We start from the raw sequence: 16,662 nt of genomic DNA, 5'->3' as shown, positions 1-16,662 counted from the left end.
GGATACTGTACTACTTAGCCATATCCTTGGTAATGAAGCCAGATTTGCAGATAGGTAGTTAGTGTAGTTAGATAAATTGGGTCTAATATCCAGTAAAATCAAGAATGAACACCATATTGAGAATGGAGTCCAGGAAAAGGGGAATTAAAAATGTGCCCAAGGCCCTGAGCCCATCCCAAGGAAATTTTAATGAAGCAGCTCACAGCAAACATGGAGCTGCTAATCCAAAATCCCTTCCTGCCCAGATTATTCCTTTTGCCCACCTGTCCTCCACACTTTGGGCCTTCCCACCTACATTTCATCACTGCAAGAAAACAGAATAAAGGACAACAATGTGACAGGAATGCCGGATAGCTGAAGGAAGACCTTGGCTATAAAAAGCTAAAAAGACCTTAGCTTAAAAACAACAACCACCACCACAACAACAACAAAAAACCCTTCCATGGATTCTACCTGTTGGGTCCCCTTTTTCCTCTGGGGAGAAGTCTTTTCTACTGTCCTTTAATAAAGCTTCTATTTTCCACTCTAAACTTGCCTTGGTGTACTTCTCTGGTGTTATACTTCAGCATTGGGGAAGAAAGGACTCTTCACCAGTAAACAGCCCTAACATGTTTAAATTTATTTTGAGAAAGGTCCTAGCTAAGTTGCTAAGATTATTTTTGTTATGGTATGATTTATCTAGACTTTGCTATTGCAATAAAGCATACTGTTTTTACATGCATAAGTATTCATATGAGGATCTTATTTATGTTGTGATTCTTTGATGATTATTGTAATATTATAATTTCACAATATATATGAATACTTGGTCATGATAAGTTCTTTTTTTTTTGCTCTTATATTTAAAAAGGTTTTTGGCTAAAGTTACTTATAATTTTTAGATGAATTTTAAAAATGTATGCTTTACTTTCTTATTTCATTTAAAGTAAAGCTTGTTGATCTTTTTTTTATTATTGCATTATTCTTGTATTTAATAGTCAGGTTTATTTTGACAAAACCATAAAACATGGAATATAATTTGCTCCACCTTAAGTATCCAGTAGTTCCCCTTTCCCTATTCTCATACTTTCTTCTATCGTATATTTATTTATAGTTTTTTTAAAATTATTGCTTTATAGAATACACATAAAAATAGACTTCACTGTGATATATTCATATTTGTACATAGCAATTTTCGTGGGATATATTGTGGGTTAATTTTGGGGAAAATTATATATCACCTTTATAATGATGAGTTTTATCATCTGTACATGGGATGTATAATTTAGTCTTCTATGTGCTTTTTGTGAATTTTATTTTCTCATAAGTTTTATAGATTTTGTTTCTAAAAATGTACATATGTGTAATACCACTTGCATAAGGCACCTATGTAAAATTTATATGTAGTATTTTCTGCTGTGTTTTAGACTGGATATTTTATGAACTGTGACTGGCCCTAGTGACCATTTTTTTTTCTACAGATTATTATTTATCTCTTCCAAGATGTGTATTATATTGAGCCATGCCCTTGGGCTTCAAGTGTTTGGATGAGTACCATTGTACTTATATGTTGTCAAGGTCCCATATGCTCTAATTTCAGTAAGTCTCTGTGATGGGGAGTATCATGCATATTCAATAGCAAAATAGTTTCCACAAATAGATACCAATTTAAACTTCTTTTGAGTTAATGATTATTTGTTTGTTTTAAATGTTCATCAATATTACTTAATTTTTCCCATGATGGGTTTTTATTTTGCATTTCTTTACTAAATATTTAGATTTACTAAATATCCACTCCTTAAAGAATTTTCTTCTGGAATATTTTTGGCAGTGAATTATGAATTCTATTATCTGGATTTGGGGGTTTAATATAAAATCATATGAACTGAAATTTGGCCAATCCTAAAAATATTCATACATAATTTGTTGTTTACTTAATGATATGTTGTGGAGATAGCAACTAATGAACATATCTATTTTTAGAAATAGTTACTATTTTTTCTTTTCAGTTTCTAATATCCATTAGATTTATTTCCTTACTGAGTCACTCGGGGCCACTGATGTGTTTCTTTTCATTTTGTAATCTCTAGGCATTTACTCTTCTAAGAAATCTGTCTTGAGAGCTCTGTTTCTGAAGAGTATCTTAACATGAAAGAAAAAAAAAAGTATTTGTGTTGCCCCTGAAATGTATTCTCAATGCACTCTCTTCAAAATGAAGAGAAAATAATATTTCCACCAACTGACATCCCTGTGTTAAAAGCTAATAATACATTGATGGTCTTTGAAGAAATTTCATACAGTTCTGTCTTGGGGTAGTTTTCTGTGGGCTGCTGAATTTCCATTTAGTATCCAGATACCCATGTTTTTTCATCTGTACAATGAGAATAATTTTAGAGGGCACAGATGAATAATGCTCTTCATGGAGGCTATGAATACCTGTATGTTCTGTAGTGCACAGCTGACAAAGGCCCTGCAAGACACTGTGCAGATACTAATTGATTAACAATTATCTGCCACTCACATAAATTTTCTTTCAGAAGCTTGTAATAACTTTAGGCATCTATGTCATCCACATTCCCAAGTATAAAAGTTTAAATCTTTCTTTTCTGAATTCCAACTTCCAATTCTCTTGTGGTTCAATGTGATACAAATAATTATGTTTCTTTTTTTTTTTAACACTGTGTTTCTAATAAAAATGTTCTCAGCTCCAAACCTATATTTCCCATGTCCAGCTATGTTTAGAAAATGACATAGATAATTATATTTGATAATTTATAAAGGAGAGTTTAGAATACTTCTTGCTTGTGTCTCCCTTCCTTAGAAACTGAACCAGAACTCTTCTTGGTCCTGAAAAGGGAGGACCATAACCAATCAGATATATAAAAAAAAAAAAAAAAATGTTGATTGATTGTATATTCTCTTCTCTGTTCAGATCCTTGGCCCATTTCTCGATTGGGTTATTATTTTTATTATTATTATCATCATCATCATCATTATTATTTGCTTAGTTTTTTGATTTCTTTATGTACCCTAGAGATTAGTGTTCTATCTGATGTGTGAGGGGTAAAATATTCCTCCTAAAATGTTGCCTCTGTCTTCACCTCACGGATTGTTTTTTTGGTTAAGAATAAACTTTTTAGTTTGATTCTATCCCATTTATTGATTATTTGTTTTAATTCTTGTGCTATTAGTGTCTTATTATAGAAATTGGGGCCTAATCACACATGATGAAGATTAGAGCCTGTGTTCAATTCCATTAGACATAGAGTATCTGGTTTAATTCCTAGGTTCTTGATACACTTGGAGTTGAATTTTGTGCATGGCGAGAGATAGTGGTTTGTTGAAGAGGCTATCTTTTCTCCAGTGCATGTTTTGACACCTTTGTCTAATATATAATAATTATAATTTTGTGGGTAAGTCTCTGTGACCTCTATTCTGTACCATTCGTCTGCAGTCTTTTTTTTTTTTCCAAATGCAATGCTGTTTTTGTTGCCATTGCTCTGTAGTATAGTTTAAGGTCTGGTATAGTGATGCCACCTGCATCAATCTTTCTGCTAAGGATTGCTTTAGCTATTCTTGGTCTCTTATTTTTCCAGATAAATTTTATGATTGCTTTTTATATTTCTATGAGAAATGCCATTAGGATTTTGATCAGAATTGCAGTAAATCTGTATAGTGCTTTTGGTAGCATTGTCATTTTGATAATATTATTTGTGCCTATTCATGGGCAAAGTAGATCTTTCCATCTTCTAAGGTCTTTTTTGATTTTATTCTTTAGCGTTCTGTAGTTTTCCCTGTATAGACCCTTCACCTCTTTCATTAAGTTGATTCCCAAGTATCTTTTGGGTTTTTTGTTTTTTTTGAAGCTATTGTAAATGGGGTAGTTTTCTTCATTTCTTTCTCAGAAGATTTTCACTGATATACAGAAATGCCTTTGATTTATGGGTGTTAATTTTATACCCTGCTACTTTGCTAAATTTATTTACTAGTTTAGAAGTTTTCTGGTGGAGCTTTTTGAGTCTTCTAGGTATATAATAATATCTGGCATGTGCAGGTAAATGGATAGCATTGAAGAAGATTATGCTAAGTGATGTTAGCCAATTCAAAAAAAAAATGCCAAATATAAGGAGCTGATTCATAATGGGGTAGGGAAGGGGAGCATGAGAGAAATAGATGGATTCTCAATAAAGAAGAGGGATGGGAGGAAAAGAAAGGGGGCAGGGGATTAGCAAGAATGGTGGAATGTGATAGAGACCATCATCAAAACTACATGTACGAAGACACAAATTTGTATCACTATACTTTATATGCAACCAGAGATTTGAAAAATTGTGTTCTATACATGGAATAAGAATTGTAATGCTTCTGTTGTCATTTATTTAAAAAAAAACGATAAAAATATGAAAAAAATGTTCATAAATTATATACATTAAATATGTGCATGTTATATATAGAATATATGCATATATATATATATATATATATATATATACACACACACACACATACATATATGCACATATATGTTTATATATATATATCTAGGGAAAGGCAAGTCTCTTTCCTGAATTTTAAAAAATCAATTAATTTATTAATTTGTTCTAACTTGCTAATAGAGCAGAATGCATTTCACTTCATAGTACACAAATGGAGCACAAAATTTTATAACTCTTGGTGTACAGAAAGTATAGTTACAAAACCCATGTAACTCTACTTTGTGTACAACAAGATTTTCATCTCATTCCACCATCTTACCTACCTCTATACCATCTCCCATCACCTCCCTCCACTTTGTCTTATTCAAAGTTTCTTCATTTCTTTCATGCTACCTTTCACTTCCCTCGTTGTGGATCACCATCCACTTAGCAGAGAAAACATTAGGTCTTTGGTTTAGGAGGATTGGTTTACTTGCCTTAACATGATATTCTCCAACCCTTAAGAAAAGAAAATGTTATAGACAGGCCATTGGGTCTAAGGCCATATCATAAAATAAGAAATATACCATTAATCAATTTAAATAATAAACTCAAATCTTTGGATCTGGGGGAAGATACACACACACACACACACACACACACACACACACACACACACACCATACACTTTCTGGTTAAATCTCCTTGCCGTCAATCAGGGCAGTTTCTCTCTAGTTTATATCTCAGGAGAAATATTGGTTAAAAAGAAATGTATCTTTCACCTGTAGCATAAGAAGAAGTGATCATGTCCTTCATCTTCCTGAACTCAGGACAAGCATAACTCTCAAATATGGTTCTGTGAACTGAGATTTTCTGTAGTCTTGACATAGTTTTGAGGGTGCTGTTCCAAAAATACATATACTTTATTAGTAATATTTTAAATACATAATGGTAATTTTCACATAGTGGAAATTTTGGGTTATACTATAAAATTCAATTTTTACTATTTTTATATGGATTCTAAGAAAATAATTATCTTTCCACCTCATATAATTTTAATGTTTAATCTGTTTCCATACAAGAGAAGTGAACTGAAATTTTACAGGATTGTCACTGTATTATTTCCATCCATAAATAATGTATTTACATGTATAATCTACAAATTCAAAAGGCCTCATATGCAAGTTTAAATGCAAATGCTTTTCTGGGTTGGCTAGATTTTACTTCTCCAAGGATACCTTGCCTTAAATTTGCTGCAGCCTGAGGATCTGGATTTCAATTTCCAGAGCCTCAAAAGAAAATAAATAAGTAAATAAATAAATGTACAGATAAGACCCTACAATTGTGACATCATTTATTTCTGGATTTAAGGTTATGTCCTGTCTCTCAAAAAACTCACTAGGCTCAGATTGAGCATATGAAGACATAAGTTGTGTCCAATCAGGAGCCCTTATATAAGTATTGTCCAATCTACACATTTCAGTAAAGAGAAGCAAGTTTTGACCATCTGGTGTAAAGTCTGCCAGAGTGGGTATCCATTTCTAGGCTCCCTCACTTATGTTCAGTGCACCTGATTTTTTCTCCTGTATAGGTACTTTGTGATTTATAGAGAGGATATGTGGTTCCTAAAAATACAGTAAGTGATGAGTGTGCGGTGAAATCCTGAGACTGGATGGTGAGTCTGGTTGAAACTGGCTGCACTGACTATGGTGGAAACTGGCAATAGTGGACTAGAATCCCTGGTGTAATCTTTGGTTTCTGCAGTCCTGCGTCTTCTGAGAAAGGTCAGCTATGAGTCTCCACTGGCCAGTCAACTGGACCATATATTAACAGTAGACCCAGAAGTCCTATGTATCCTATAGAATATCTTCAGCCCTACCTTAAATTCTATGTGAGAACATTTGTGGCAATATTTCTGAATCTTCTCAGATTGTGTTGTGGATTCTGGAGTGGGGAGATAATCACAATCACAACTTCATGTATTTTTTCCTCCAGTAGGGGGGTGAGATACTCTATAGGTATCTCAGCTTTTCTTTCCTTCTGAATTCATTCTCCTTCTTTTTGGAGATTGTGGTATTGTGGATTGAGCCAGAGGTACTGTACCACTTAGCTACATACCTGGTAGTTTGTTTTTTTTTTTAATTTATTTTTTTTATCTTCAGACAGTTGCTGAGTGTGATTTTAAATTTGTGCACCAGTATTGTGAGTTGTATTTGCATATAAAACTTTAGCTTCCTGTTCAATGACAACTTCCCCCTTTCCCAGTATTATCAGTTACATTTTTGCAGTATTATCAGTTACTTTACCCATTTTATATTTCAAATGAACATGGTATTTTCAATTGTTATACCAAAAACTGGATGAGACTTTAAAGTATTTTTTTCTCTCTGAGTGCAATGATGCATGCATATTAATTCCAGAGACTCAAGTGCCTAAGTCAGTAAGATTTCAGTTTCAAGGTAAACATCAGGAACTTAGGTAGACCAATTAGACAATTAGAAAAACCTGTCTCAAAATTTTAAAACATGGCTGGGTATGTAGGCCAGAATTAACATGCTCCTGTTTCAAATACCCAGTAACACAGAAAAAAAATCAAAAGCAAATTTTTTGTTGTTGTTGTTGTTGTTTATGAGCATTTTACATGATTGAAAAGTAAAGAAGAATTGCTTGAGCTTGGAAAAATCATGTGTTTCTATTCTTCTTTGTGTGTCCTAAGGCAGACAACCTGTCAGAGTGTCTTTATGCTCAGATTTCCTTTTGTGGAATGTATATGAGAGCATTCTCATTCCCTACTCTGATATTTTCCTGGAACTGTGTTTCAGAACTATGTAATATGAGGTCTCCACAGCTGGCAAATCTAATGTCTCTCGTAAGTCCAGACCAGTACTTGGGGCTTTTCTTGTTCAAGAGCAGTATAAATGTAGACAGCTTAGTTTCTCAAAGAAGTAACTGAGAGAACTCTCAACTTCCATTTTTTTAAAAATGTCTTCACTAGTTTTATAGTCTAGCATAGTGTTTCTTTCTTCCATATTCATATAATTGGAGTACTACTTACTATTCCACTTTTTCAGAGTAGCCATTCTAACAGCTGTGCTCAAGCTGCAGAAGATCTTATAGTTGGCTGGTGCACTAAAATTCTGATGCAAGCTTTTTAAATTCCAGGGTGCCTTATGCTCACTGGAAAAAAATTGATGTGCACCTATTTTAGAAATAAAAGAGGGATCTGTGATTGTAACCATTTTTCTTCACTAATATTTGATATTTTAGCCCAGTACAATGTTTGCACGCCAATGTGAAAACACTCCTTTTTGATCTAGGGAGATTTGCACCTGCACAGTTACCAGTGCTTTCAATGCTTTGAGGTTTCAGATATAGTCCATTGAATGTAAAAAGTTAATATCGGGACAAATTACTTACAGAAAGAATTGGTTAGGTCTGGTGTTATTACTGAAGTGAGCTGGGCGAGAGAGCTCAGGAAGTGCTAAACTGTCACTTTGGATTTCAGTGGTGGTCTGTATTTCCCTGTTAATTTTTTGGTACTGTCTAGATAAAAGTTCAACTGTCAGTAACAGCTATTTGCATTTTTAGAGAATGTTTGCAAATCCCTCTAAGGGATTAAGGGGTTCCCTTAAGATTTAACACCTCTTCCACTCTGGTCTAATGGAATAAAGCCCATGGATCTTGCATGGCCATAGAAAACCACTTATTTTTTCCCCCCTGGAGTTGATACTCATGTATATCTTATTCCTTTCTCTGTGTGTACAGATAAATTAGCATTCAAACTACAGGCAATTTAGAGTTAAATAATATATTTCAAACTCAAATCAATCTTCCTTTATTTCTATTAACACTGGATTTGGGCATTTTGTTCCAGTAATTTTGCATATTGATCAAATCAGGAATATCTTCAAGTGCATTTTACTCATCTCTTGGTAGATTTTTTTTTTCTCCAGTTTTCCAATGTGTGTGCCTCTAATTCCTTTACAGTTTTAAGAAGGACTCAAAACAGGAGTATATATTTATTTGGTTTATCCATAAATGGAGGGAGATTTATATTCTGCTTTTATTTATGTTTATTTTTTTTAAATTATCTCACTTTATATCTGCTGTTTGGTGGATGCTTGTGTATAATTCCAATGTCACACACATTGTGCACACAAGTCCCTTCTTGTGATCTATGCCTTTTATTCTAACATCTACCTTGAGGTTGGATTGTAGCATTCACTCAAATTAAATATTTTATTGATATGTTTTGATTTATATACTTATAATAATTAACAATAAAAAGATATTTGCATACATATGAATTGCCCTATGTACTTTTCTGTATTGTGATTTCTTAAAATTACTGCACTCTTTTAATATTATAACATGCATTAGTGTCAGGTAATAATTACTAGTACATTTGCTCTTTTTTTTTTAATATTTATTTTTCAGTTTTCAGCGGACACAACATCTTTGTATGTGGTGCTGAGGATTGAACCCGGGCTGCATGCATGCCAGGCGAGAGCGCTACTGCTTGAGCCACATCCCCAGCCCACATTTACTCTTATATATGAGAGAGTTCTTGCCTAATTTCATGTACATTTATCTTTCCAGGAAAATTTTAGAAGTTTATGCTTTGATTTTTTCTTTAACCAAAAAGTATAGAATGGTAAAATTTTGACCAGTTATTATTAAAGGGTACCTTGGGGAAAATGATCATTTTTATAATAGTTTTATCCTTTGTAAATATGTTGAATATTTGAGTCTTTTATGTTCTTTTCTGTATTTTTATTTTCTCAAATACTGCATATTCCTTTTGTAAACATACTTCCATATAAAATGCAACATTCATGTGACATCAGCATAAAACATACATGGTATTTTATAATATTTGTCAAAGTGGATACAATTCATCAACAAAAATTCTAGCTCCTAGAATTTACATTTTACAAAATTTAATAATTATTTCTTCTTCTTTAGCCATACCCCTTGGTTTCAACTCTGGAAGAATATGGCTGTATTCTCATGTACAGTTGCTGTAATTTTAGTCTCTGTTTCCTGTGGGTGTATCATATACATTTTATTACAAAACAGTTTCTAGAAATGGATAATAAAAGCTTAATTATTATTTTTCTCTTTTGTGAATGCATTTATTCCACAAATTCATCAATGCTATTTAATTCATCTATATGATGTGATTTTATTCAATGTTACCTAATTTCTAAAGATTTTGAGTTTTTATGATTATTGAACACTTAGATATATCCTTTTTAAAGTGACTCTCCAAGAACTTTTTCTGTTTTTCTTTTGCAATCTGTATTATTTCTTTTTATAAGCGTTTGATTATATGTGAGGAAAATAGGGTTTTTTATTACCTTGTCAGTTTTGCACCTTTTAATATAATCATTTGATGAATATATTTTTTGTATTAATATTTTGTAATTCATAAGTTTAATCCTATTATATTCTATAATTTTGAAAACAAAAAAAAAAACTATTTTCTTTTGTGATATTAGGGATTCAACCAAAGTGTCTTAATGCTGAGCATATGCTCAGCTCTGTTTTAAATTTTATTTCTAGATGGAGTTTGCTCAATTTCTTCAGTTGGCCTTAAATTTTGAACTTCATGCCTTAGACTCCAGAATACTAGATATTTCAGGTGTGAACCACCATATGAACCCTATCTTTTGTATGTAAACTTTTGAGCTTTGTACTTTCTTATACATTTCAGTATTATTTATTAATAACTTATATTCACCATTTAGTGTGTCAAAATATGTTGTTATGTTTTATGAGTGAAGGGATAAAATAGCATTTTATTATTACACTGTTTTCCCAATATCCTAGCAAGTTTTAAGAGTTTTGTTGTTGGTGTTTTCTGTAGTTCCACCATTTATTTTATTATGAGGTTTACCCTGATTGATTTTACTTCATAACATCAATCATGTGCCATCATGGTATTTTGGTCAACAGTAGACTTTATGTACAACCATGGATCTAGCAAATATCTTAGCCATGTACTAGTCTATACCATCTATATTCTGTCATTGCACTCAGAGAATTGGAAAATTGCATGAGATTCTTAGCATAAATTTTCCAGTGTGTATTTCCATAAAGTGAGAAATCATTATATATGCCTATATTTGCAATTATACACTGTATAATTGATATAATTTTTATTTGTTGAATTTTCAAATTTGCTAGTGCTTTCTTTTTTAATTGTATCTGCCTTTTTTTTTTATTTGTACTGAATATTGAACCCAGGTGTGCTTAACAATAAAGCCACATCCTCAGTCCTTTTTTTTTTTATATATTTTATTTAGAGACAGAGTTGCTAAGTGCCTCACTAAGTTGCTCAATACAATATATATAACACAATATTATATATAATATTGTCTTAGAATTTATGATCCTTTTTTCTATTCCTCCTCAGTCACTGGAACTACAGTTGTCCATCACTAGACTGGGCTCATTTGCTTTTTAAAAGCACCAACATTGATATTGGTAACTCTGTGTTATGTTTATCTTTAACAGCTTCTAGTTTTGCTCTTTTGCTTAAGACTTTCTTTACTTTTAGTTTTTAAATTTTACTTTTTACTGGGATGGATAATTCGATAATAAATTCTAATCATTTTGTGGATTACTAATTTTTTGTATGTTTTATTTTCACCTCAGGTATAGATGAATTCCAATTTTTGCAGCTGTATGGAGGTCTAAGTGAATCATAATAACCTGTATGGATATTGTTAAAGAAATGGAACCACAATTTTACCCAGTTTTTTGACTGCACTGTATATGCCCAAAGGACATAAAATCAGCATACTACATTGACACAGTCACATTAATGTTTATAGCAGCACAATTCACAATAGCTAAGCTATAAAACCAACCACTCAATGATGAATTAGTCCATTCAATGATGACAGGATAAAAAATTGTTGCTTATGTACACAATAAACTATGAATCAGCCATAAAGAAGAATGACTTTATGACATTTGCCAGGAAATGGATGAATCTGGAGATTTTATGCTAAGTAAAACAAACCATTTCTTTAAAACCAAAGGTTGAAAGTTTTTGCTGATGTGTGAAATCTAAAGCTCATAAAGTGGGGAAGGGAAAGAAAAGAAGATCAGTAGGTTGCACAATAGTAAACAAAAAATTAATAAATGAATAAATAAAAGGGACAGGGATAGAAATATAAAATATATACCTCTAAGTGAATCCTACCATCGTATCCACCAACAAGAACAGAATTTTTATTATGATAAGATATTTCCCATGATTGCATAATACCATAAGAATCGATTTTACTGTCAAGTAGAACTAGAAAGAACCAATAAAATAAAAAACAAATTATATTTGTTTGAAGAGCTATATGTATATTCTATATAAATATCATACAATATAAACATTGATCAAAGTTTATATATATGAACTTTATATATAAAGTTCATATATATAGTATGTTAAAAATGTTAAATTATAAAAAGGAAAATTCAAATTTATATATATATATAAAGTTTATGTACATATAAAGTTTATATATATATATAGTTAACATACTATATATACATATAAAGTTTATATATATATAGTTAATATACTATATATAGTATGTTAAAAATGTTAAATTATAAAAAGGAAAATTCAAACAGGATTGTTGTTGCTATTTTTATATTAATAACATACATAAATACTATAAAATGTTTGAACTTAAATAAACTATTAAATATTTCCATTAAGTGGTCTGTCTACCTTGTTACATTTCAAAATTTCTCTTATACCATTGTATTGGAATTACTAGAGATCTCACTACACATTCAGAACAGCCAACTCTATCAGAAAAATAACAAATAAGATTCTGCACATTATTAAATCTCTGATTAGTGGTTGTGCAATTAAAATTTGAGGATATCCTTTCTTAATTATCATAATTTTCTCATCTCAATAATATACATAATTTAGATCATGATATAAAAAATTAGAAAATATATATTTTTAGGGTAATGCCTGAGTTTTATATTGTGTTTCATAAATGTGAAGTATATATACTTTTTTTAACTTAAATAACTTTTTCTGCAGAAGTAGATAATAGTATCATTGTGTTCCAAAACACCACCTACATGATAGTCTACTAACTCTCATTTCAACTTCAATTACATTACAGACTGTGCAAATGTTCATATGGTCAATGTGTTATTTATTTGCCTATTCTTAATTTAGGAACTGTTAACATTCAGGGATGTAGCCATTGATTTTACTGAAGAGGAGTGGGAATGCCTTCAGCCTGCTCAGAAAAGTTTATATAGAGATGTGATGCTAGAGAACTATAGAAACTTTGCCTTCCTGGGTAAGTTTAATTTCCCTTTAAAATTTTTAATTAATAATTATTATTTAATTTACTTCTGTTGCAGAGTATCTTCTGGGAACTTCTCAATAAGAATGAGTTTCAGATTTTTGTTTCAAAGAAAAAGGGCATTTTTATACAGATATTTCTCTCTCTCTCTCTCTCTCTCTCTCTCTCTCTCTCTATATATATATATATATATATATATATATATACATATATATTCTCTTTAATCTGTCTCTTTTGTTGTGTGTTATACATCCTTCACTTTAGATAAGTAGTACCTAGTATAATTTAGTGATGTAAACTATTGTAGACTACACATTGCAGGGGACACAGTTGAGTCATTCAAATGTGAAGGAGAAAACCAAACTAAAAAATGTTGAAAGAGTAGTTATCCAGCAGAAGAAATTTTCAGAAGCTTAGGTTTATTTATTTTGATTGTAATCTTTGAGTACATACTGCCCTATATTTATCACATTTTCAAATTTCTTGTTGTTCTCTATTTTCTTCTTTAGTGGTGTCCCAGTTAATTCAGATTAACCACCAAAACTTACCTTTTGTTGTGAGGGACAGCATGATCTGTTTCAAATTCTCTTGTGAGGAAGCCTTTAAAGAAGAAAACAGAAGAGAGAGACACACACACAGTGAAAAGGAAAAAAAGAAAAAAGAAAAAAAAAAACTGTCCACCCCTCTTAACAGCTGCACATAAAATACCCCAAAATTACATAGCTTCTGATACCATGATTACATTCTAACCCAGTGTTTCTTTAACCCAAAGTGCTAGATAACCAAGATTGGGTACAGTTAATACAAATAAAGAGCCCCTTCTCCCTAAGGACATTACCACAGAAACTAGATAGTGCACCTGTAGAGTTGTCTTAATAGCTTCAGGGAGAAACTACTGGGCATTACAATCGTGGGACTCAGGGTGCCAGTTACAACCACCCCCACACTTTCCTGTCTATTTCCAAGGTCAGAATACCTAATACCTCCCCTCTTTTTTAAGGCCTTTTGAATAAATAATATTACTTATCTCCTTAATGCTGGTGGGGGCAAAAAATAGGACAGGCATAGACAACAGCAAGTTCCAACATCAGTAAACATCCACCTATAAATATTTTTGACCCAGATGAAATTGAGTAAACATGAAGTTAACCAACCCAACAAGTCCAAAATCCATCATCCTGTTGAACCTTATTAATTATATCTTTAAGGTAATCTAAGTCTTTTGAAATAAAATTACTATTATAACTTAAATTGAAGAAACACATGTTATTAAACTTCTGATATCCTTTATGATGTAACAATAACACACAATCAATTGCAGCATGATTGTCAAGTATGGCTTGACAATGTTGTTTTTGTTCTTCATTAAGCCTATTTACATCCATGGAGGCATGATTAATACTGTTTATGATAGCATAGGCGAGTTTCATAGTAGTTTGCACAACTACTGAATCATTACAGTTTTTATCAAGAGGAATAGACCTTTTATGAATAAATTCCACAGGATGGTGACCTATTAAATACTATGTGAATGGTAAGGACACATTATTCTGCTAAGACAACAATGAATACCATGAGACATTTTTACAGGTATATAACAATTTCATGCAAGTGAGTCAAGGTATTGTAATGGGTTCTAGAAGTCCAGGATCTGACAGTACTGAATTTCCCACAGCTGGTGTACAAAAAACAGAGCAACATTATTATTAAGACTAAAGCATTTACAGAGTTTTGTGTGAGTTTAGCAATCAAAGAAGTAACAAAATTATCTAGAGTACATTCTAACCCCATTTTAGCCAACACCAGTTGAGCTGAGGCTGTTAATGGTTTTATACCCCCCAAGTAACTAGAATTCAAGTATCTTGGTGTCCTCTTTTAATGTATCTCCTCTTTTGAGGAGAATGATTATTCTCTTGTTTGGATGGACTCTTCTCATCCAGGGTTAAATGAAACTTGGAAATCAGCTTGTGAAGTCCCTGATGTTCATTTATAATTGCTATTTTTCATACATGAAGCTAGAGTCCAAACAGGACATGTTGGCATAAGTGTAGCACTCTCTGCTTTTCCTCATGTGATCAAAGGCATAGGATTTTGTCATGCTGGTGAGGTGGAACCTCATATATTACATAATTTTTTTGGTAATGGCTGTTTGAGAATAAAATGTCTATTCAATGCAGATGACCAATTTTGAGTATTTACTTTGTTTTATATTGAGCACATTAACTGTAAATAAAACAATATTTAATGCATATTAATATAAGAGAGTCTGGATCTTTGTTTGTTTCTGTTTTAAAAGGCAAGTATTAGCATACAATTTACCCACTCAACAAAAGCTCATCCAAAAGAATTATGAGAAATTTCATGATTTAAAACTATACCTCATTGATTCAAAATTGTGCAAAAGGATGAGATGTAAAGGCTGGGGCATTATTCATCTTTAAACAAATAGGGCCTCTAGGAGCAGATCATGCTTGGTTTCTTTCCAAGCTCTCTGCTGAAACTGACTTGACATTTTCTTTTTTTAAATTCCATTCTGTTAGTAAATTTTTTTTCTCTTGTTTTGTGTTTTGCAATAATGCATTAGTAATCATAAATATTTTGAAGTGAATAAATCATTATACTTCTACTTTGTAATTTTTTATGTTTTTTGTTTTTTTCTATTTTGATTACTGATTTAATTTCTGGATCATTTTTTTTTATTGTGGCATGCTTGGATTCTTTTAGAGAGAGAGAGAGAGAGAGAGAGAGAGAGAGAGAGTCAGTCTTTCACTATAATATCAATTCTACACAAAACACAGTGTGTGTATGTGTGTGTGTGTGTGTTTGTGTGTGTGTGTGTGTGTATAAAATCTCAATTCTCTTTATATATCCTATAGATATATATCCTATAGATTTTTAATTTTTACAGTATTTTACAAGTTGCTTAGACTTGTCTTAAACTTGGTACTGCTTGATATGCCTCTCCCATATTGGTAGAATTTCAGATTTGCACACTAGAAATGCCCCTCTCATTTTTTTCTTAAAGAATTATTCACATAAACATTGTGCTCATTGATGTTAATATTTTTCAATTTCACTCTCTAAACTTTTTAAAATAGTTATTTAGTGTTCTTTGAGTAATTCATAACTGTCAGTATCCTAATGTTAAATTATTAATGTTTTTTTTTTCTTTTTTTGTCACTTGGATTTAGCCATGCTTCTCTTTGTTTATATTTGCTTTACTATTTTTTATTTGTTCATTAAAGGAGCCATCATTAGATTATATAGTCCATTTTTGGGAAAAAAGTATAAAAACTTTATTTAAATAAATAAAAATACGCAAGAACAATGCTGCATCCTTGTAATATTTGCTAATTGGGAGGCCATGCAAAAGTACTTCATGTTTGAGAGAAGTCACAGAAATTTAGAAACAGAATGGCTCAAACAATTTTAAAAAGACTTGTGTTGTAGTTCGTGATATAGAATTTTTGGAGTAATCTCAAACATTACACATGAAACATTAAAACTTGGATGACCTAAAGACCCAGAATTGCCAGTACTAAATATGTATCCATGAACAATTAAATCAGAAAATTGAAGAGATACCTCTGCTTTTGTGTTTAGTGCAAACATTTTTCTCAGTATTAAAGCTAGGAACTCAATGTGTGCGCCCATCAATGTCAAATGTGTAAAAATATGTACTTATATACTATTATTATTTAGTTATAAAATATTTTGTCTCTTAAAGTGTTATAAGAAATATATGCAGGACTTTCAATTAAATGAAAGGTGGCAGGCAGATATTAAGTTGTAGGAGCATTTGATTCACATGTGGAAGTCAGAAATTTAGTGAGCAAAATTTTGCACACCAAGTACTGTGATTTGTGTAGGGTTGATATAGTCAAAGTCTCCATATTTTTATTTTATTGAGCATAATAGTGTCAAGA

At 31.6% G+C, this 16,662-nt stretch overlaps 1 protein-coding gene across 1 annotated transcript in view; it reads left to right on the top strand.

The window, feature by feature from the left end:
- The window catches only part of LOC143401644 (uncharacterized), a 742,139-nt gene that overhangs the window by 10,569 nt on the left and 714,908 nt on the right, over positions 1-16,662 (top strand). Inside the window, exon 2 of the mRNA XM_076859301.2 lies at positions 12,604-12,730. Within this exon, the coding sequence (XP_076715416.2) occupies positions 12,604-12,730 (127 nt within the window). The remainder of the gene's footprint in view (positions 1-12,603; positions 12,731-16,662) is intronic.

Source organism: Callospermophilus lateralis, chromosome 6 (assembly GCF_048772815.1).
Source record: "Callospermophilus lateralis isolate mCalLat2 chromosome 6, mCalLat2.hap1, whole genome shotgun sequence".
Lineage (NCBI taxonomy): Eukaryota > Metazoa > Chordata > Mammalia > Rodentia > Sciuridae > Callospermophilus > Callospermophilus lateralis.
This window is presented reverse-complemented; position numbering and strand designations above follow the sequence as displayed.